Source organism: Aquila chrysaetos, chromosome 19 (genome assembly GCF_900496995.4).
Source record: "Aquila chrysaetos chrysaetos chromosome 19, bAquChr1.4, whole genome shotgun sequence".
NCBI lineage: Eukaryota > Metazoa > Chordata > Aves > Accipitriformes > Accipitridae > Aquila > Aquila chrysaetos.
The window spans coordinates 1264909-1288679 of NC_044022.1; the positions used below are offsets into that span (position 1 = coordinate 1264909).

The window sequence follows — 23771 nt, forward strand, 5'->3', positions numbered from 1 at the left end:
GCCCGGCCGGAAGCCTCCGCCGGCGGCTGAGGCGGCGGGTGCGCCTTGGCGGCGGCTGCCCTCCATGGCGCTGCCGCTGCCCCTGCCCGAAGCCGCGGCCGTGCTGGCCGCCCTCCTCCTTCTCCTGGTGAGAGCCTCGCCGCGGGCCCGGGAGCGGGATGGGGGGGGGTCTCCGGGGCGGTAGCGCGGGGCCGCCCCGTCCCGTCGCTGCCCCCGCTGTGAGGGACAGCGGCGGTTGCGCGGCCCAGGGCCTGCAGCGGGAACCGGCCTTGCGCGGGGAACGCGTTTCCGCAAGGCGGGAGGGGGCTGTGTTTGTGTGCGAAACGGCCTGGCAGCGAGATAGAAACGGAGCGTTTCGTCCTCGTCTTGGAAAATACGCGGGTAAGCGCGCGGCAGCCCTGTACGCTTCGGAGCGGCCGAAGTCCCCGGCGAGTTTTGAGGAGTCCCGCGCCTGGGAGGTGGAATTGCGCTGCCCGCCAGCAGCACCGCCTGCGCGGTGCTCCCAGGTGAAAGGTGCTCCAGGGAAACCCCGGGCTCTGCGGAGTTGCTGCAGCCACCCGTAAAAGCGGTCAGAACCTCGGTTTTGCGAAGCACGCGTGGCTGTGGCTGGTCGCGAGCCGTGCCGCTGGTTTCGGTGGCTCTCTGCGGGGTCAGAGCCCGCGCTGGCTTGCGTGGCCGCGATCACTTGGGGAAGGGGCCGTGGGCTCGGACGGAGCTTCGGAGACATCTCCGCGCTTGGCGGTGGAAAACAGCGGCAAGCCGATGATGCTGACGTGGTCGGAGGAGGTGAAATGGGGTCATCAAATGGAACGAGGGGGTTTTGGTCCTGTGTGATTTGGTCAGCGGATGAAGTGCTGCACCGTTGACCCACCTCGTTACCGAAATACCAGTCGGTGGCCCCTTATAGCACATTCAACAGCTAGGTAAACCTTTAATAGAACGCTCAACGATTTTTCTCACTGCTTTTTCTTTTTCATCACAGATCTGCACGATCGCTCATGTAACTGCCAGAAAAATGCCAACCCTTCACCGACACGAAGAAGAGAAATTCTTCGTAAACGCTGAAGGCAGGAAAGAACCCGTACCAAGTATACATGATCCCCCTACGAGGGAACTCTCTGTTGTTGTGCCTTCGTACAATGAGGAAGACCGGTGTAAGATTTTTCTTGTTTTGAGAAAAAGAAGAAAATCTATCTGTTGTTACTCTAATAATGTGGAGGCCAGTTTATATTAGCAGTAGATTCTGGCAGGCCAGATTATGTATCTGATTTTGGACACAGTTTCCGGAAAACAGTCCAAGTACATTGAATTTCAAAATTAAGACACTATGTAACTTGATTTCTGCTGCTAAAAATAGCATGGGGCACTTGTAAGAATCCTCTTTATTTTAATGAAGTCCTGCAGAATGGCTGCTCGTTGCCCCTGTAAAATGCTGTAAGGCAAGAAGTAGAAAAAGACTTTTAAAATTGATTTGAGAGCTTCCCACTCTGTAAACAACAGCAGCAGCTTCAGGCAAGCAGAAAAAAAAGGATGATCTCACAGGTTTCTGTTTGACTTGGCCATATATATGGTATATAGAATATGGCCTTTAGTACCTGATACTAAAAAGTGAAGGCTTTCAGATGCGATAGAAATAATCACGCTCTAAAGCTGTACTTGGGGTTGATGTGGTAGCACACATTGTCATTCCTTTTCTTGGTGAGTGAAAATACTAAGCTGTTTAGGATTCCATTAAGAGAGCTGTTGACAAATAAAGTATCTGTGCACAAGGCAGGTATGGCCCTTTCTCAAGTCCAGTGCATTCCTCAGTCCTGGTTCTCATATACCTGTTTTCAGTAAGCAAGGTCTTAGTATGCTTCATGTGGTTTTCATTTAGTTGTCTCTCTCTTTGGAGATAGAATAATCACCTGAGATGTGCTCAGGAAGGAACATATATTGCAAAGACAACCATAAGGTTGAATGTCTTTCTAACCTCCAGATAAATCAGCTGCAAAAGTAGTGCCTGTTTGTTGGCTGAAGCATCATGGCCAGCAGCCTTAGTAAGAGGAGGCGTGTTACTGACTAGTGTTAGGAAAGTCTTTTGTTGCCTTCTCTGTCAGCTTGCTTAAATAGATAAAGTCAGTACTGGTTTGCAGGGTCAGTAATGGAGAATGAATTTTTTTTTTTCCTTTAATGTTGTGTAGAGAATTACGTATTTCAAAATGGAAAGTTGGTTCTTATCTTCAGACGAAATGTTTTTATCCCGTCTTACATGTGTGATTTTCTTCAGTGTTCTTTTTTGCATTCAGAAAGGACGGGACTTAGAGTTGCAGGTGCTAAGCTTGTTTACTGAAGGTAGTGTTGTATGAAAGAGACAATTGCTCAACTTTGCTTCGTGGTTGTTTTCAGCTTGCTTGTGTGGGTGCTTTGCGTCTTATAATCTACTAACTTGACCTCCTCCACCTTTTCTCTAGTGCCCCTTATGATGGATGAAGCTTTGAATTATCTAGAAAAAAGACAGGTATTTTCATTTTGCATTCAAAATTTTATTTTTCTATGTACTACGTATAATAAGTCAGTGATCTATTCACTTCATATTTTGGTGTACGCTAAAACAGTATTACTTAGCCACTTAGAAGTAATGCTTCTGTCTCTTACCAGTTATTTTCAGATTGAATGCTGGAAGGTATTTTTAAATTAAATAAAATTTTAATATACTACTATATGATGAAATATCATTGTATGCGTAATATCTCTCCAAGACAGAGATTAAGGATTCACCATATATTTAGCTTTCTAAACTAAATCCTGGTTTGTTCCAACAAGTTTCTTAAGTATCTGATGCTCAGAGGGCTGGAGCACCTCTCCTGTGAAGACAGGCTGAGAGAGTTGGGGTTTTTCACCCTGGAGAAGAGAAGGCTCTGGGGACACCTTACAACAGACTTCCAGTACCCAAAGGGGGCCCACGAGCAAGCTGGAGAGGGACTTTTTACAAGGGCATGTAGTGATAGGACAAGGGGTAATGGCTTTAAACTGAAAGAGGGTAGACTTAGATTAGATGTAAGGAACAAGTTCTTTACTGTGAGGGTGGTGAAACACTGGCGCAGGTTGCCCAGAGAGGTGATCGATGCCCCATCTCTGGAAGCGTTCAAGGCCGGGTTGGATGGGGCTTTGAGCAACCTGGTCTAGTGGAAGGTGTCCCTGCCCATGGCGGGGTGGTTGGAACTAGATGATATTTAAGGTCCCTTCCAACCCAAACCCCATTCTATGATTGATTCTATGATTCTGTGGTCTGTTCTTCATTAGGATTTGTTCTCTGAGTAAGAAGCCCATTGTGAAGGTTTGCAGGTTTTGTTTTGTTTGGGTTTTCTTAACAGTGATGTTGTTTTGAGCTTTCATCTTTTACAGCTAAATTGATTTTTCGGTTCTAGATGGTAGCTGAGGAAAACTATGACAAGCCAATGTAATGGAACACACATCAAATATGGCAAAGTTCTTTAACAGTGCTATCTTAACAAATCTACTACATCATATTGGTGTCTGTTGGCAGCCATGAATGAGTTAAAAACTGCTAGGGAGAAAAGAATGCTGACGTTTGAAAGACCTACTACCTACTTAAGAAATGGAATGACATGCATTATTTCTGTTTTTATTTTCAAGAAACGAGATCCCTCATTCACTTACGAAGTAATAGTTGTTGATGATGGTAGTAAGGATCAAACTACAAAGGTAAGAAAAAGAAGTGTCTTGCCAAGTAATCAGAAGTGTGGATTTTTGTACTGCGTTAGTGGTATATAACAATGTTTTGCATTTATATTTTGGTACTTGAAGTAGTTGACAATTAAAACTCATGTTTCTGAATACTTTCTGTCATTGTCCTGTATGCGTTGCGGATATCACGTACACACATGCATACACATATAATTCTTTTGCAAATACTAGTGTTCTCGATTGGCGGCTGTGACAGCCATTTTCCTGTAGCTGAGATTCTAAAAATTCTAATCTTAACTTCAAGAAATTTCATACGAAATATTCTACAGGTGCATAGTGAATATGAACTTGAGGAAGCTAAAAAGCCTTTTAAAATAGCTGATCTGTACTGCGATTGAGAGAACAGCTGATACGTTGTCTAGCTCTTTCCCGTGCCGTTCATGGCATTGTTCATTTAAAAATCCTCATGCCAGTAGCAGTATTTTCAAAATAGTTCTGCATTCTTCTGCTTCGACTTTGATGTATGTCCCTGGAAAGGACGGCTGGCCAACTTGAGGGGTTTTTTACTACTGTTTGGAAGATGTTTGAGTTGGCTACTAAAATGAATGCTGCTTTTTTCATTTACTTCCCTTAAGCTTGTCCATTAAGGATCGCTCATGTATATTTTTTGAATGCTTTGCATTCCTTCTAGTATAATTTCTAATTGAGCACACTATGGCCATGGGCCTCTGGACTTACAAGGACTTGAGACAACCTTTACTAAAAGTTAGAGGAGAAAACTCATGCTTTCTCTTCCCCACAACATGGAACAAAATGTGCGCATCCCTGCAATGTGAATGGGATTTTAGATCACTGTGAATTTTTATTTAAAACCACAGATAGCGGCTACACAAATGAGAAATAGGTAGCAGTAGTAGAAAATTATTTTTCTTTGATTAACTATTGGTGTTGGTATAAAAGGTCTGTAGGAGTATGATATACATTACATTAGTATTGAGTTTTTTGGACTTGGGTGAATGGGGTTTAGAATTGCTTGGGGGAATTTCCTGTTCTTATTGAACATGACTAGCTTCTTCAGTCTTCTTCTGTTGACTGTGAACTGGTTTTTATTTTCCCAAACAGACTCCAGCAAACACTGGCAATGTATTTGTGCCGACTGAAGTGGTTATAGCTCTGTGCTATTAAATTTTTTTTAAAAAAGGGTGAGCAAATGTAAGCTTCTACCTTGATTCCTGTTTTTGTTTTATGCTGGTTTTTTGTGTGTCTATCAGGTTGCAATGAAGTACTGCAAGAAATATGGAAGCGACAAAGTGCGAGTGCTTTCTTTGGTAAAAAATCGAGGGAAAGGAGGAGCAGTCAGGATGGTAATTGACACTTTCATCTCCTCTGTCTGAACTACCTGTGCCCAAATGTGCAGAAGATAGAGCTGTGCTCGTTGACATTTTGAATTCAGTACAGTAACAAAATGATTATCAGAAAACCGAGTACAGGTTCTATAAATTAAGGCAAAAACTCTTTTCAAAATAAGCTTATTTTAGATCTTGGAAACAGTATTTTCTTGTGAGGAAGATCAATAACAATTTTTTAATATGAGAATTCAAAAGAAAAAAAAAAGTTAGACTTGAATTTCATGTTCCTGTTATTTCCACTTAGAAATAGGCTTGCATTTAAAAAAAAAACAACCAACCAAAAAAACCCCTTTACGGATTGAAGTGAAGCTTTTGTAGAGAAAATACAGCTAAATTTGCAAACATTGCTTTCTAGGTCATAGCAGTGGTTTTGAAAATGGCTAATGAACAAACACTCTCATCCAGCAAAATTTGTGTTAACTGAAGCCCACTGCTATCGCCTGCACTTGATAGTAGAACCAGCACAATTTATGCTTTCGCATATTAATTTTCACATAGATATTATCATAAAATCATGATGTTCTAAAAATAAAATAGCTGTTACATATTTAGAAGGAACATTTTTTCCTAAGGTGAATGACACCTTACTTTTATGAAAAAGGATGGTATCACTTACAAGTTATCAGTGACTGTCTTTATTTGCATTATAAGCTCTATCTTTAATATGTCAGTTTAATTTTTCTTATGAAACATGAGTAACCATAGCAATTGGAGAGAACATTAAATTAGAATGTACGGAGCTTTTGTAAGGGATATTATTTTAAAGTTATTCCAAGAGAAGGAGAGTGATTCTCTGTGTGATATATTTTTACACTGCAGAGTGTAGATTGGATGTATATGCTACTACTTCTTGACAGGTTTTTCCAAAGTCACACATGCTTGGTTACAACAGTACTTTTGGAAAACCCACTGCTAATTGTTCTTATGTCTGGACCCCTTCAAAAATTGTCAAACGTGTCTGACCAAGAATATGGCAAAACAAGCTGTGAGACCTGTGCATCACAAATGTTTTGCAGTGATACTGTGACTTGAGACTTATTTCTCAAAACTAATTTATCTCTTGAATTCTCTTGAAACAGTGTTAGGAAAAAATAGCACTGCATCCTCCTTTCCATAGCTCAAATGACAAAGAAAAGCTACCCAGTGCAGTGGCAGCTCCTAATCACTGCTTCTTTGTGCTCCCCTGTACAGCTGACTGTAGCAGCTTGTCTCTCTGGATTTTGGGGTTGTAAAGCTTTTCATTTGCAAGCTTCTCTGGAGAGGGATTGTTAGCCTTTTGTGTTCATGCATTGTCTGTCACTGTGCGACACTACTCAGTGTGTGAAGTCTCTAGCTGTTACTACAATATAAATTGATAAATTGTTGTTAGTAGCAGAATATTGACTCACCTGTTGTGTTGAATCTTTGAAATACAGCTGTTCTAGTTATTACATTAGGTTTTTGGAGTGTCTTGCAGCTAGCTTAAGACAAATACTGATTTCAAAGGTGTCGATTTTTATTGACTATTTTGTCTGCAGGGTGTCTTTAGTTCTCGGGGGAAAAAAATTCTTATGGCTGATGCAGATGGAGCTACAAAATTTGAAGATATTGAAAAAGTAGAAGAAGGTCTAAAAAATCTTCAGCCATGGCCTGTGAGTATGAATTCTCATGGTTTTAGTTTAACACACGTGCATACAGATTGATTTTTATAATTCTCTTCAACTTGAGGTTTTTGAGATCTGGTTGAAGATCCAGGTCTAAGCCTGAAGACCTAGCTGTAAGCTTAGAAGCTGTAAGAATGGGCTGTCAGAAGGTAGCTTCCACAGAGTGCTTACCTCCTTTGCATTCACTGTGCCTATTTCAATGCAGTACATACTGTTCTATTTACTGTTCTTCCTTTGAAGTTGTTCTACTCTGTATAAATACCATGTATTGCCTACTCAGTTAAAAACCAATTTTTTCTGTGTTAACTGTTTCGTATTTTCTTTTTATCTGATGTCATCCTATATACCTTTAAGGATGCATCTGAATTTCACCCTATTTTACAGAGGTTCTCTTTTCTCAGAGTTGTTAGTTTAATGACAGTATTTGGAAGAACTTTTATTGTAAATTAAAATTCAAAAACCTGTGGGATGACAGCTCCTCCCTGCGTAGTCATTCTCTTTTGGGTGCTTGACTTGAAAGAACTGAGGTTTATTTTCCACTTGTATGCAGATGTGTGAGGTACTTGTAGCTAGTTTCCCAAAGTGCCAGAAGTGATGTGCAGGCTTCCAGCGGGAGCTGCGAGGGATGCGCCTGCATGAAGGGTTGCAGTCTGCGAGTGCAGGACCACAAGTGCGGGAGCTGCCGGGCAGCGGTGTTTCCCTGATGCTCTCTGCTTCCAGGGTGGCAGCAGCTGCTGGTTCTCCAGCATCAGTCCTGCACTTTCAAATATAGTAGATCTGAGAGATTTCATGTGAGAAGTAGTGGCTTGAGAATAATTTTAAACCTTTTGTTTTGATCACGTCTTTTGATTTAATTTGAGATTTTATTCTTTGGCTGATACCATGCCATTTTATTTGTTTGAAGGTACATCAGTGCAACAAGTACTTTATTCTGTTCTCCCTTCCGTAGTGCAATATTTAGGGAAAACATATATTATAACTTTAAGTGCCTAGGAATGCTGAATGCTTATCTATGCTGTTTAACACATTTTTGGTATGCATATCTCAGAGGAACAGTGTAAGCTAAACCAGACCTGAATAAATCTCAGCAATTTGTATGCGCCATATGCAAAAGTAAGACCCTTTAGATGATCTGTTAGTTGTAGAAAAGACTGATTTTAGCCTCCGAATCTAGCAGTAGAAAAAGTGCAGCTACAGGAAGCAGAAAGTACACTGCTTTGAAGTTATACAGTTCTCAGCCCAAGATTCCACTGATTCAGAAAATGTTAGCTTAAATAATATCTCTTTAATCTGTATTCCTGTGCAGAACCAGATGGCTATTTCCTGTGGTTCTAGAGCTCATCTGGAGAAGGACTCAATAGCAAAGGTTTGTTTCCATTTCCTGCTGTGTACTAATACTCAAATACTTCCATTATTTGATTCTTCTCTACAGATTTTACAATTAAATAATCAATATTTGTAAAAGAATGGAAGCTAAAAAAAAAGGAAAAGCTTGTCATAAGTGTAGTGTGTGCTCCATTATATGTAAAGGATGTGTTCTAGATTTCAGGCACTTTGAACTGGTGTCAGTTAGTGTTCCAATTTGTGGATTTGATTTTCCTAGTTGAGAACATCTTACAAGAAGAGCTTCTAATCCCTGACAGAATTGGTAGCTAGTAACCAGTACTGGGGCTGGACTGGAAGGCAACTGCTGAGTTCATTTTTATTGATTCCCTTCCAGTTCAAGAGCTTGATCTGCAGATCTTGAAACCTGTTTAAAATAAGTTAGGGATAATTAGCAGCAAACTGTTTGAATAGTATCTGAATTCGTGGGAAACTGTAATTTTTCCATATTACTCATAATAAAATTTTTGTTTTGAACACACAGACAGTACTGTTCTGTGTGTGGCTCTTGTGGAATAAACAGTGATGCATAGGCGCACACTCTTATCTTGCATCTGGTTTTCTGATGTCTTGGCAGGCAGTAGTTGACAAAGCACAGGCATGGAACTTGTATTGCAACAGACGCATTGCTGGACTAATTTTTTCAGCATCATTGGATGTGCTCATCATGTTGAATGTTCTCAAGAGTAAGCTTTGTTTATACTGATGTTTAATGCTTGGAATGATTCTAAAACATATACACAACTACTAAAATAGTTACAAAAGTTCAAAAGAAGTTACACTGGTAATGTTCAGTCCCTGGTAGATCTTTTAATTTTTTCTTCTGGTTTATCAGGTAGTGTTGGAGTGGTTCACTGGAAAGACTTCTTGTAAATACTGCTGTGTGTATGCTGGCATCCTCACCAAAAAAACCCAAATCCAAAACCACCATCATTATCAGAAATTAGGATAGATCTTTGGCATGGTACTTGCATGCTTGTAGTACAGAATATACCATTTGCGGTTATTTGTTAGCTGTGCAGCCAGTGTATCCTGGAAATGTTGCTACTACATGGAGAGCATGTAGCTGATAAATTTGAGCCCAGTAAAAATGCTTCATTGTGTAGTCAGGTACTGAATATAGATAAACTTTCTTCAGTGCATTCACATTTCTTTTCATCTTTGAAGGTCTTGGTACATGAAGGGGGGGAATTGGAACAGGACTTTATCTTTTAATACAAAAGTACAGTTTTTAGGATGTGTCCATCCTTGGCTTCCTGTTTCTCCCCATATGTCTGACTTTTTGATAAAGGAATCACCAACTGGTGAGGTAGTACTGCTCTGTTTGAAATATGTAGACTATTTCATCACCCAGCCGACCTTAGACTGGGAAGGAAAGACTGCCTTTACAACGTTGGAAAGAGACTGTCATGTTGTGCAATAGGTATAAAAAAAAAATTGCAGAACAATCTTTGAGAAGTTGGGATTTCTCTCTGGGCTTAGTAGCATCTAGAACACTAGAATAAAGCTGTGAAAAGCAGCTGGATGGGATTTATTATTAAGACCAGAATTTCACCCTTGAATTCAGTCTCAAGACATCAAGAATTCTGTTCTATCTCCAAAATTGTTAATGTACTTTAATGAATCCCTAGTATGACGTGAATAAATAGTCCTGGGAGTGATGAACATAACCCAAGAACTCCTCTCTGTGAAGTAAGTGGACAGTTTCACTGGCTGACAGTCATGCAGCCTCTTAGAGCTTCCCTTTTGGGACTAGTAGCCTTGTGTTCTTGCTCACACAGTGGTTCATCGTCACCAAAAGAACCAAAGAATCCACACCAGATCCACCATTAAGCTTGGGCTAGAGTACTTTTCTGAGAAGCACAAGCTGTGAATTTGAATTTCCTTGAGCCAAAGGCTATATTCCATAGTAAGCTGAGCATCTTTTCATTTTTCAAGTGAGGTTTGAAATTATTAGCTTTAAAGGCATATCCTATCACCCAGAGATGCTTACCAGTTAAATTGTTGGCTCCTAAAGGTTTTGCATGGTATTTGGTTTGCAGTCTTCGTTTGCACCTAAATTCAGCTTAAGACCAGCAGTGAGTTCAGAAGCTGTTTGTGGATCAGAGTTCTGGTTGTTCAGCAGCTATCTTGAATAAAAGACTAGAAGGGCCCTCTGCAAACCCAGAATCCAGCCTCTGGATTCAATGGACAAACTTACCTGTATGATTATGATGCCAAGAACAAAAGTGTAACCAAAGAGTAGGCTGGGAGAACATTTACCAGGAACATAAAATACATTTGTAATTTTTTGTATTGCAAAAGAACAAAAGAGGTGACTCTGTAATATTGCTGGAAATATAAAAAGAAATATTTTCTTGCACAGCAGCTGTTACTTTAGTCCTGTTTTCACTTGATCCATCACATGCTGCAAAAAAGTGCATTCTCTAATTGCATTCCCTTAAGTGCCTTAACATGGTGTGTGCAAGCTCTAGAGATCATGCGGTCTTGAATGAAAGAAGTGGGTGGCAAACAACAAGAGATGCTCCCATTTGGGATATTTATAATATAAAACTTTTTTTTTTTCCCCTCATTTTTGTGTCAGAGTAGCAGCTGGAACCTGTTTAGTTTTTAGTGTGTATTCTTAAGAATAGCACTCTATGCAGTCCTGCTGGCTTATTCTCCATTGTTTGTCCTGGTAACTTTTGAATTTGTTGGACCTGTTCAACCAATTTTAGGAAAACAAGAGGAGTAGATACAGGGGAAAAAAATAGCTTGTAAATGTCCAGTGGAATAGAGCATGTAGCATGCCATACCCCTCCTCCTTCACTCTTCTTTTCCTGGGGGAATTGCCAGAGAACCACGCAGAAGGTACTATGGCTGTCCCATCCCACTCATTAATTGAAATCCAGGTGCAGGTTCCTGCGCCACTTAATAAGGCATTATCCAGAATGAAATGTTGCTCTGAATTAGGGAAAGCAGAAAAAAGAACTTGGGCTTCTTGTATCTTAGGCCAGCATCCTAACCATGTGCTTGACTGGCAAGTCTTTCCTTTTCAGCTGTAATTTTGCTTCACTGTAACAATTGAAAAGTTCTGGGTTTATTCCATTGCAAAACAAAAACAGTTTACAAACTTTGAAAGCTATCATGAAACAGGATTTTTGTCCCATAAGCCAGCTCTGTTCAAACACTTCACTCATCACTTAAATGAAACCATCTAACTTCTTGCCTTTTGTCCACAGCGCTCTTACTTTCGAACTCTTCTTATGTATGGGTTCCACTTCCTTGTATGGTTTCTCTGTGTCAAAGAGATCAGGGACACGCAGTGCGGATTTAAACTTTTAACCAGAGAAGCTGCCTTGCGGACCTTCTCAACTCTTCATATAGAACGCTGGTAAATTCTTTCTTTTTTGGTGGTTGTTTTTTTTTCTCTAATTGAACATGGTTTTGAGAAAGTAATTTCAATATTGCAGCTACTGTGAAGCACATGATGTCTGTGTATAAGTCGTAGCTGCTCAGTTTAACCAATTATAATACTACTTGCTTGGCAATTTAGATTTCTTGTTATGCTAAAATATGCTGGTATTTGCTAGGAATTATATTTTATTATCAAGATATACTTTACAAAATAGTTGAGTATTTAATTTTATTCTTTCTACTCATGATGATAGGGAGAAGGGGAACAGATGGGCTTACTAAGTTTTAATTTTAAAAGAGCATCCAACATAAACTGCAAGAAGGATTTTAAGACTACGTTGCTGAGATTTTGAGTGGCAACAATTGACTCCTTGACTCCTTGCAAGTCCATTTTACTTTGGCACGTGGTATAGAAAGAGTTGTGTAATACTGAGAAGTAGGACATTTTGGTTTTGCCTTGTCAGAGCAACTGGTAATTGATTAGGGGAGTAAAGAAAAAGAAAATCCGAAGAACTCTTCTGTCCTCTCTTCACCTCTAAAAGAAATCCCAAACGAACAATTTTTGATTGTGTTGTAATCCACTCCCTATTTCTAAGAGTCCTTTCTCCTTTTACACATATAAGCCATGCAAGCAGAGTAAGAAATTGAGAGAAGCTTTTATAATAATAAGGAAAGTTAAGAGTTACTAATCCTATTCAAAAATTTTATCAGTATATTTTTATGCATTACAACCTCACAGTTCAGTGCTGCTTAACTAAAACATTTTACCTAAAATCCATATCTGACGTTTGTAATTGCTGAAGGCTCAGTGTGAAAGGAAATGCCTACTCTTATTTTCTTGCTAGAATATTTCATGAGAGAACTACCAATAGATCTCATTGACTGTCTCAAGACAGTAGAAAATGATGCATTGTCTTTGAATTACTTTAGAGCTCTCTTTCATTATAATTTAGCTAGAACAGTTCCCTTATGAGAGTGATACGCAGTCATGACTACTGTTACGGGACTGAAACGCTTTTTCCACCATAATTTCTGTAAGTTTCCTACACCGCAATTATTGCTGAAAAGGATGGTGACAGTCCCCAGGCTTAATTAAGTATAATCAAATCTTTTCTAACTATTGTCTTCATCCAAGAAAATCTCTCACGGGCTACTGCTTGCTGACAGGGAACAGAATTACTGAACAATGTTCTCATATGAAAATGTGTGTAATCCTGCAGTCCTAGTCAATTCCAGTACATCTAGTTTTAGGTTGAGCTCTGGCAGTGATAGTTGAGCTATACTGCTCCTCCAGAATGGGGTTGCAAAGGTAGTGTTTAGGTGCTCAAATCTGATGCAGAACGTGAAGCTTCTGTTCAATTGAATCTGGAATTGTGAGCAGTCAGCATTCGCAAAATCACTTTCCTAGCTGAGTGGTTTGCTTATGGCCTTTAAGAAAACTATAGCTGAACCAGAAACATGATTTCTGCTGCTACCTCCAAAACCAAATTTAATCTATAAAATTCTTAAAATTTCATATACCAGAATTTTCTAAATACATGGTTAAACATATATGCATAGCTCAGAAGTGCACATCTCAAAATTACCCTATTTAACTTCACTCTCTAAATGAAGGGCTTCAAGAAGAAATACTGGAAGAAATGAATGAGGATAATCAGTTCAATCTGTAAAAATGCAATCTTCAATCTTATTCTGTTGTAAATGGAAGATTTTGAATACAATTGTACTTATTGGGCGGACATATTATGTAAAGTGTTCAGGTTTTTTACTGAAATAAATCTTAACAAGCTTTCTCTTGCTACTCAGATTATTTAGCAACAAAGGAGTGAAAGAGTAAAAAAATTGTGCTGTACATTGTCATCTGTAACCCATTATTCAGGAATAGAGGCAGTGAAAAAGGGATATTGCTAACTTACTTTATAGTAATTGTATTGCTGGTGTGGAACACACTGGATCTTCAGGTCTTGATGTGTTAATTCGTTGTGCTTATATGTGCTGCTATAAAATTAGCCTTCTATTCTTGCTCTTTTATTTACAGTAATCCATAAACTAATCCCCTAAGTGTTCTCCTGTTTGTGTGAAATTTACTGGTTAGTGATGAAGAATGTTTGTTTTGTTAGTCAAGAAAAGAATAACTCAAGTTCATCCAATAAACAGCCCTTCAAATACTTCCAAGTCACTGATTTGCCTAAAGCAACAACAGAGTTTATTTGGTTTCATTTTCTGCCAAAACAGGCAATATATTGTCTACTTTTATCCTCCTCTGTCTTTCAGGCAGTCCCTGTACTTCCCTGCCTTTATTTTCACACTTACTAATTTCAGTGAAATCTGACAGAAGAGTAGAGATCTCAAGATGGAAAGCTTTGGCAAGTTTTGTGGCAACTGAAAACCTAGCAGAGGAGAGAAATTCAGATTGTTGCCACTGCTGAAGGAAAAAACTACAGTATGGACTCAAAAGTTGCTTATCATCAGCTTCATAGATAGCCATTCAGCATGTGTAACTGGAAGCTAACGTTTCAGTGCACAAAACCAGAGTTCTGTCCCTTTGCCAGTTAATATTTGTAACACCTGGAAAGAAGACTGGGAGGTGGGGAGGTATAAGCATATGGGGAAAGTGGGTATATTAAAGGAAATGGTAGTCGTAAGTGAAATGTCTGCAGTGTGCAGACATTTGGGATAATTGCAGTAGGAAATGATACAGGTACATCAAACATTCATCCCATAGAACCATATATTGGATTCCTTTATATGTGGTAATGCCCAAAAATGGAAACTTCCTATTTTAAACAAAACTAGCCCCTGATGTCTTTCCATTGCATAGCATGTGTGTAAAAAGGAAAATAAAAACTGGTTAGACATTATGCCATGGAGGCTTTGTACATGTCATGAGAATGAAGATGTAAGAGGAAGAAATAGTAGTCAGTATTATGTTTCCGCTGACTTTGAACAATGGTGAGTCCCTAACTGGGTCACAGAACAACTTACTCATACTGAGACCATCAGCAGGGGGTTGCAGAGAAACCACTCTCTTGATATTGGACAAAAGGCTCTGAAATCCGGGTTTATGACCACCTCTGCATCACGGCATTGGGGCTGTTTGACATCTGAAGAAATTAATTGATTCTTTTTGAATCTTAAAATCCCACTAGTGAAGTGCAGCTCTGTTGGGTATTGAAAGAAGAATTCAATCCAGCGTGGTCAGTGCTCAGATATTCTGGTAATAATGGAGGAGTGCTGGGGAGTATTTGACAAACAAGCAGCATTTAGTAGGATAGAAGCCATCTGAGAGCCAGCACCCTAGTCCTTGGGTCTGTGGAGGGCTGCCCCACTGCTGAACTGGAGCGTGTGGCCAGCTGTTGAAGAGTATGCACACGATTCGGTTTCTGCAGAAGCCTCATCTGTCCTGCCTGCTCAAGTTTTGTCAGGCTCAGATTTTTTGAGGTACTACAGCATTAAGTGAATTCTTATGTGAGAACATAATAAATATTTAGACTAAACTTTAATACATAACATATTTACTCATGATGTTAATATAAAATGGCTATAAAATTGGCTACCTGATTAATTCCTGCCCTGAGCTGTTAAGCTTACTGCTCAGTTAGAATATAAATACACAAACACAATGGACAGGATTTGCTTCATTGCATCTACTTATCGTCTAACCTGCCTTCTTAGACAATAGAAGGGACAATTTTAGGGTATAATTCATTTCATCCTAATACAGGCCTCTAAAATATGCCAGATGAAGTGCAGCTGACAAATGCCTGTTTCCTTCCCTCAACTATAAAGGAACTCTAGGCAATTTGTGCAGAAAGAGCTATCGCTCCTGTAGATGACTGAAGTTCAGCAGGGTAAATTCGACTCATAGCGTAGTAATAAGTAGGAAAAAAACGTGTCAGGTTGCTGGTGCCTGAACTGCATCAAAAGGATAAACTATTCCGTAAACCCTGGAAGAAAAACTACTGAAGCAATTCCGTATCAAAGGCAGCTCATTTTCTGGGCTGTATAGGCAGCGCCCGTTGTTTCTGTAGACAAAAAGCCCCGAGAATTCTTCCTTTCGGAAAAAAGGAATCCCATATTGTCTTTGCACACAAGAGAACACAAGTGCTGAATTAGCACTGGGCAGTAGGAGACTGCCCTGAAGTGCTGGATGTTGTCAATACTGCTCCAAAAGGCAGAGCAGTACTTACTCAAGAAATAATACAGGTTTTATTTCTACGTCTCTCAGCAGGCTGAACTCAAAGAGCAAGTGTTAGGAGTACAGTCCCTTTCTTGGCAACTGAACATCTTACACTCTGGTAATAGATATGTCAATGTAAACAACATAGCTATCCTGCTGCTAGGTTGGACGGGCTGAAGGATTCCTAAGTTTCTATACTTACATAGCTATGAGACACACCAAAAATAAATGCATATGGTGTTTTCAGTGTTTCACCAGCACTGCCAATAAAATGGAGTCGTGTTTCCATATTCACCTTTTGTATGAAAAAGAAGGGAGAAAATCAAGACCTTCCTTTATATGATCTTATGTGCATCTTTGACAGCTTCAACATTAGTTTAATCATAAGGAAGTAACCAATATCAGCTGCATTAAGAATGAAAAACTAATTGCTTAGACCTTTACTTTTTTCTGCTTTCTTCGTGCTCTTTCTATTCCAGTTGACATTGAATTGAATAGCACCTCTTTAATGTTAAAAATACTATAAAACTGAGAAAAAAACTGAGAAAACAGTTTTCTTCTTGCTGTGCTGAATTTGATTTATAGATGCTTATATTTAGGAAATCTTAAAAGCAAACTGAAATATACAAGGAAAAATACTGTTTTATCATTATGATGATAAGGATCATGTAACACTTCTTAAAGAGAGACCAAGATATTTCCCAGAATATTTTGTTAATCTAACCCTGAAGGTTAGAAGGCATTTGAAAATTAATAGAAACTGGAAACTGTTTGTATATTTGATACTAAGAAATCATGCTTACATCCTAAACTAGCTTTTTTTTGTGAGTATTCTCGTTGACTTTTTTGTTTAACTGTGCTTTGGAGAGCTGGCTGTGTATATACAAATACAAACCAAACGTTCTTCAAATTTACTTTCTAAATAGCAAAGTTTTGATATTAGTTTGAAATGAGAGCAACCTTTTGAACAGAGAGCATACGCTTTGTGTTTTAGGTTCTGAATCTGATTACACCACTGACCTATTTTTCAGAAATGGATGCAGCACATTTTTTAAATTAAAAGTTAAAAGAAAATTAAAAGGAATATTTTAAAAACATAATAGAGAAGGTTGGAATTACTCACTTTCAGACTCTAAAAGCATCTACAGTCTTGACCTGAGAAATGTAACTGTTTATGTTAAATTTTAATGCACAGGAGGAAAGCTGGAAAATTAAATGGTCTCACTGGCAGAATTTTCCTACCCTAAATTTGGTCATTAATTTCTTTTGACTACAAAAAAAAAAAATCATAAATTTTCTTCCAGTTAGAAAATGTCTTTCCATACTTAGGAGAACTAGACATAGCAGCAGATACTGTCCTAACTGGAATATTGATAAAAAGAGGGGAAATAAAAAACATAATCCAAGTTCTGGTTTGACTGACATACTTTTGTAAAGTGGCAATTTATAATGATATTGCATAACTCAGCAGATCACTGGTTAGATCAAATCATTGCTGTTACTTTTGTCTATAAAAATTGCCTTGTGCACTGAACAAGCTGTGCTGTTTCACATTTAAAACTTGAAAGGTCAATATAAAAAATTAATGTTTGTTTCTCCAGTTGTCACTAATCTCTAAATGCGAGTCTCTGTAGAAAAATTACAGAAAAATGAGCATTCATATTGTTACAGGGATTTTTTTCCCACTCCTTTGGCATTGTAGACTGACACGAGCAGTGGAATGAATTGTTTTTTCCTGATTGTGTGCACAACAAGTAGAATTGTTTATGAACATCTAATCAAAGCAGAAATATTTTGCTGCTATAACTATGTCTGTTTTGTCTTGTAAAAAATCCTGCTCCTGGCAGACATATGTGGACTTTCAAAAGCCCCAGTACAGCTAGAGCAGTACTGGCAGTCTAACCCTCTTGACATCCTATTTCATTCTTAGACCTCTTTGGCCATTGAAAGTTTTCTCTGCCCGTTAAGAGTTTGCTGGAACAACATATCTTGGGTGTAGAAAAGTCCTAAATTCCAGTTAAAACAGTATAACTGAAGGCCTAATTTTGATATTTGAAACACTTCATATTGGACCAGCAAAAAAAGAGTCCTAGTGCAATTTTAAAATACAGAACAATTAAAATATAGGATAGATATTTTATAAACTGAGGCATTTTAAGCATGCAGTTTAAAAGGGTTGAATTCAACTAAACACCTACCAACTTGGTATTCAACTGAATTTTAGCCAGCATCGTCTTAAATTGTAACTTAACCAAAAGGACTCCTTAGCGTAAACACAGCCACATGGAGTTTTTCTCTTTCTGCATTTCACACGTCATGTTTGTGTTAATGAACACATAATGGAGCCACTATTAGAAATAGTTGGGGAAATCGTTTGCACCATCTATTTTTGGGCGTCTAACCTTGGATACTTAGCTTGGAGCCTGAATACATTCAGGCTGGAGCCAAACATAGGTATTCTGAGCTGTGTCCCCCCTCCCCAGAGGCACCTACTTTCACTCGCGGCAGCAGGATCCATTGAAGTACACAGTGTGAATAATTCCCTGCTATTTCTAACAGCGGTTCTGTCAGATGTTAACTAGTCACAAATGGCTTCATGTCAAAACACACGTATTGCACTCACCAACTCATCCACTGGTGTTGCTTTGGTATCCTCCAGGGTAGGCTCCAGCTAACACACCCGTGCTTAAATCCTGACTATGGAAACTTCTGTATGGCTCTTCTGTACCATCTGGATCTGGTGATCTGCAGTATGGGCGTAGTACTATCGGTGTATTGAATACACTGCGATCTGTATTCCCCAATTAACTATTCTAGTATGTGTGTGAAGTATACTGAAAGGTGGTGGGGAACAGGGGATGAAAAAAGGTATCCCAGCAGTATGCTACAGATGTCATTCTCCTTTCAGCTTTGAATAGGGTTTTTTTAATTTCAGGATATGTTCACTGTTATGCAGATTGCAACCACATGTAACAATATTGGTGTTCAACCTGATTAATTCCTGTGCTTTTAGTCTTTTACTTTGAGCGCTGTAGTTCACCGAACTATTTAATGTTGTTTTACTCTGATGTACATGCTGACATTCCAGTAATCAGTTGTCCGTAGGAATTGTTGCAAATAACTATTAGTTCACTAGGCTAATACGTTATGTAGTAATATTTTTAGAGCAGCTTATATAGTATAATTAATCAGACAATTATTCTGTCCCTTAAGATTTTTAGTCAGTTAAGTAGTATTACAAAATTAGATTTAGTCTTAATACACATGACTCATAAACATTCAAAGGTGAATACATGGGGGTTTTGGCTTACAAATGTAAAATGTCAGCAAAAAATTAAATAATACAACTTCAGTAGAAGAGACCATGGCATTATTAATAAAATAATATGCAACCCTCATTTAAAGAAAACAGTGAAATGGCAAGGCTGCTTGGAGCAGATTCAGTTCACTGAGATAAAAAACCCCACATTTATTTCTGTAACTTTTTTTGTGACAATTAAAAGGCCTGTGTCCTAATCAAAATCAGATTTACAAAGTGGCTCTGTATTCCCTATACACAAAAACTGTAGTCTCTATAGATAACCTCCGTTTATGCTGCCTTTGCATGTTTTAACGCTGTCCAGAGTGGTATCACTAGCTCTCCTGTAACATCCACGTGCAGTGCAAGTTCAGGTTGATGCATGTTTGGTAATGATTTCACCAGCAAGCCAGCATGCTGTGGTCTGTACTTCAGTGGGAACCTACATGTATGTATCATACCTAAGGGCACGTTTCAAAGTGGACTTCTGTTGTTGCATTCATTAATAGTTTTGCAGAAATGCACTGCACTGCTTAAAAGGAGAGAGTGGCTTGAAGTAGAAAGAAATAACATCTGAACTTGGCGAGAAACCTGCTAAAGTATGTCTTTTTGCCTGCTCTTGGATCACCTGTCTGTCCCTTTCTACCCTTTCTGTAGTGTTAAATGGGGTTACCAATGACCTGAATTCAAGCAACCCTTGAAGCATGAACAAAAAATGTTATTTTTTTATTGCATACATTTTCTTCAGTGGCAAAAGATTTTTTTTTCATTTCAAAAGAAAATTGTCTTGGACTTAGCAATGAGAATTTAAGGAGATTCTAAACTTACAAAGTTATTGAGAGAAAACGTGGAATAGTGTTGAATTGTACTTGACTGCCTCACAGCCACATTTTCAAGACCTGTGTAAGCTGGTTTGGAACATCTGTTCCGTTGACTTCAAACTAGAAACCTTACCAACAGCTTGGCTAAAACATTTCCAATTCCTTAACCTTCAAGGGTTAGTTCCCTGGGGGAAAAACTCTCTGTTTGAATATGTATCGAATCTAGTAGAAATCAGATGTGGATGGCCATTGACAGTTTTTTCCAATACAGACTAGTATTTTTAAAAAGCTTTTTATTGGGGGGGCAGGGCAGGGCAGGGCGCAGTTTACCTTAAATTCTTAAATTCTAGATGTTCTGGAACTTATTTAAGGAGCAAGAACACCCCTACTAGCATTTGAAGACTACAAAGAGAGGGGAAAAAAAGACCCAGCAATCAATAAATCTAAGAAATTTAACCAGGATCTTCATAATCGTGATTTGCATTCACCTTTGTCAATAGCAACTACTGGTAGTTTCATATGCTGATTTCTACATGAGCATTACAAGCTGTAGTTGCCAAAACACTTTTCTAATATCAAAAGCCTCAGTGTCTCAGCTCCAGAAGGCCCACCGGAGCATGCAGTTGCAAGCATGAAACACACAAACAATTCTCTGTGCAGAGAACTGAGAGGATTAAAGTGTATTTGGGACAAACTGGGCAGGGAGGGGCAGCTGACTCAGAGCAGGATCACTTCCCCAATGCATTTTGCTGCACAACCTGCAAACAATTGTGCCAGCAAAAAAGACAGATCTCTCAAGAGGGTTTTTGTGTTGTATATTAACGGTCACTGGCTACAGTACAGCTGTTGTTCGGGTTCTGTTATGCACAGTAACATAAATCATTTCTCACTTCTGCGCTGCTGCCTTTAGTCTTGACTTAGAAACCATCAGATCAGCATAAAGCCGCAGCAGGTAGTTGTCCCCTTTGATGAAACAACTAGAGATGTAGATTGACACTGCACATTTGACTGCTTGGTCTTTAAAAATGTTTAAATCATGACTGTGGCAGAATGAAAAGTGAGCAGTGGTCTGAACACAGCGTGACCTATACCTTCAGAAACAGGACGCAGTGAAGTATTGCTGTGTGTATATTGGCTATGTTCTGAGCCGTTCAGTCGGGGAAATTCATTTCCCTTTCATGTGCATCTGACCTGTAGAGCATTGGTGTCAACTTCATAACTGAACACCAACCTCCTTAAATCAGGCTAGGGATTTAATTAATAGTGCCACCATCTTTCTTCTGGAAATAAGTGTGACTGTATTTGCTATTTCCTGTTCTTCTTCAGGGCGTTTGATGTGGAACTTCTTTATATAGCTCAGCACTTGAGAATACCTATAGCAGAAGTTGCTGTCAACTGGACTGAAATTGAAGGTAGGGAAATTGTTTATATTTCGTGTAAGATTCATTATGTGTCAATCCAGAATAAAATATCCGAGGGTCTTCCCATATCTTACCCAGTTTTGATAACACACCACCTTCTTTCCATACAAATTTTGAATTTCATGTCCTTGCCAGCCTTCTGCTGTGGCATGGTACAGGAAGAATGGGTGAAGGGGTAGCAAGGGAGAGAAACTCTGCACTCCCACTGGAGACAAAAGTAGGTAGTTACACTGCTGGGACAAAGCACTACTTCGGCATGTCCTCTTGCTGTAATGCGTTAATAAAAATATTGCAATTATAAAACACTGTGCAGGAAGTCTGACCACCATTGTTTATTGATTCCACTCCATTTCATTGTGTCTTGCCTTCCAAAATTCTCAGCCCACCTATTAAGGCCTCCTCTAGGGCACCCTCTCTTCTTAAGATATGAAGTTCTTTCAGACCCGTATAGGGAGGTCTCTGTTACTGGAAAGTATAGCTCCATACATACTTCTTCATAGCAAAGCCAGCTTCAGAGGTACTGCTTGCTTCTGCTCACTTCCTCACATCAAATGCAGTTCTTTTTTTTCCCTTTCATGTTTTTTTCTTTTTTTAATCTGAATCTCTTCTCCTCAACACAACCCCTGAACAACAGAAAGTGTAGTGAACTGCAATGGTGATGAAGGGTGCAAGTAGAGAACATCCTAAGCCAACTTTACTAGAAAAGAAATGTTTTCTTTTAATGCAGTTCCACATATGTATTGCACCTAACACAAATGTTAGCAGAGATGGAACAGGGCTCGGTTCCATAGTGTGGGTTCCTTACCTTGCCTGAAGATTGGCACATTCATATTATTGCTGTAAGACGATGTGGTGGTCCTCTTCTCCAAAGTCGCTAAGATATCATTGGCTTAATTATTGGTATTCAGGTTCCTGTTTACGTGAAAAAAGCCTTGTCACAGAGAAGACTATGCATCTTGTGACATACATGGAATTACTGTGTTGCTGGCAAACTAGAATCTCCCACATGTGGTATAATGTAATTACTATAAAGCAATAACTTTTGCAATATAAATTTTTATTAATGTTAAGGTCTGGGTTGTGGGGCTGAATGTGCTGAGAATGCAGAGCTTCATGACTACTTAAATTTGTGTCTTGCCAATGCTCATTTTTTCTAACAACATCCTTCTGATTTTCTCTCTTCATTAATCACAGGTTCTAAGTTAGTTCCCTTTTGGAGCTGGCTGCAGATGGGCAGGGATCTTCTTTTTATACGACTGCGATATATGACTGGTGCCTGGCAGCTTGAAACAAGAAAATGTAATTAGGTTATTTACATTTTCCAAATATATTATTATACTTAATGGAACATGAGAACAGTTTCAATCAAGTGAAGTGGTGATGAAAGCTGAGGTAATTCTTCATTGCTCCTATTGTATGTTTAATTTTTGCAGCATGTACGTGTTCTATAAGATTGTCAGCAGGGAATTTGTACAATGTTTTGAAAAGAGAAAGCATTTCCAAAAAGATCTTCTTATCTGGTAATCAGGTTTTATTTTCTTAAATAGTAGCTTTAACATGTCTTATCAATCACTCAAATAAATATATCTGCTTTTGTCTCATCATACATTTGGAATTTCCTTATACATATAAAAAAGAGGCACTCTATACTACATTGTGCAATATTGTGTTGTGAATGACCATAACCATTTTTTTCTGTAATATCTGGAAATATATGGCCATATTGCAACTTGGAATTATCAATCATGGTTCACGCTGATGCATGTTTAGATTCAATGTTATGGGAAACATTAATGGGTTTTACTGAGTTATAACAGTAATATTCATAATGCTGTTGTAAGAACTTTCAGTAGTCTCTTGACATTCCAAATGTTTTTGTCTGAAGCTGAAATAGTTTGTCTGAGATCAAACTGCAGATCGTCTCCAGATTGTAAAAGGTCCAAGAGAAAGCACACTTCGTTTTAAAATGTTGTCTTTTATAAATATGTTTTGTTCATATGTACTAATTAATACTGCATGCTCAAGGCTAGGGCTCCTTGGCATCTACAAATCTGTAGTGAAAAGGTTATGCAGAGCTAATTCAGAGCATACAAAAATGAGACCTGATGTGCATTGGGGGCCTGTGCATTAGCAATGCCAATTTTAAGTTCTCATGCTTCAAATGAGATCAGAGAGAGTCTTGAGTCTTTCTTAGTCATGTCATACTCTGTTACAGTACACGAGTTTCAATGGTGCTTTCAAAACAGTTGTGGATTGCCAACAAACTAAGCCAATCTTTCTTTCGGAAATGTGTACAAATTTGAATAGATTTAAAGAATGAATGGTATATGGTTGTACTTTGACATATGATTTCACTGGTGATTTTTCTTACTCCTGCAATATCGAGTTGAGTTTCGCTCCTGTTAGGGTTACCTCAGTTTTCTATAAATTGAAGTGTTGGAATAAATTCTCAAAAAGTATCTTCAGTTTGATTTCACAGGCTTTATTCTCTTGCCTAGTCCACACACATCTCTGTCACTTCTGCAGAATC

The 23771-nt window shown here is 38.8% G+C and overlaps 1 protein-coding gene across 2 annotated transcripts; it reads left to right on the top strand.

The window, feature by feature from the left end:
* Position 1: 1 nt before the first annotated feature.
* ALG5 (ALG5 dolichyl-phosphate beta-glucosyltransferase) lies at positions 2-23700 on the top strand. 2 transcript variants are annotated; one of them, XM_030043096.1, is made up of 10 exons: positions 2-127; positions 983-1154; positions 2454-2500; positions 3640-3708; positions 4962-5054; positions 6617-6730; positions 8049-8108; positions 11347-11498; positions 21147-21232; positions 22436-23700. In XM_030043096.1, exons 1-10 carry the CDS (start codon positions 65-67, stop codon positions 22546-22548), a joined length of 969 nt encoding a protein of 322 aa, XP_029898956.1. In that variant the 5' UTR covers positions 2-64; the 3' UTR covers positions 22549-23700. The 2 variants fall into 2 exon arrangements, with proteins under 2 accessions (XP_029898956.1, XP_040974456.1); XM_041118522.1 differs by lacking the exon at positions 2-127 and having other exon boundaries at positions 983-1152.
* Positions 23701-23771: the final 71 nt, after the last annotated feature.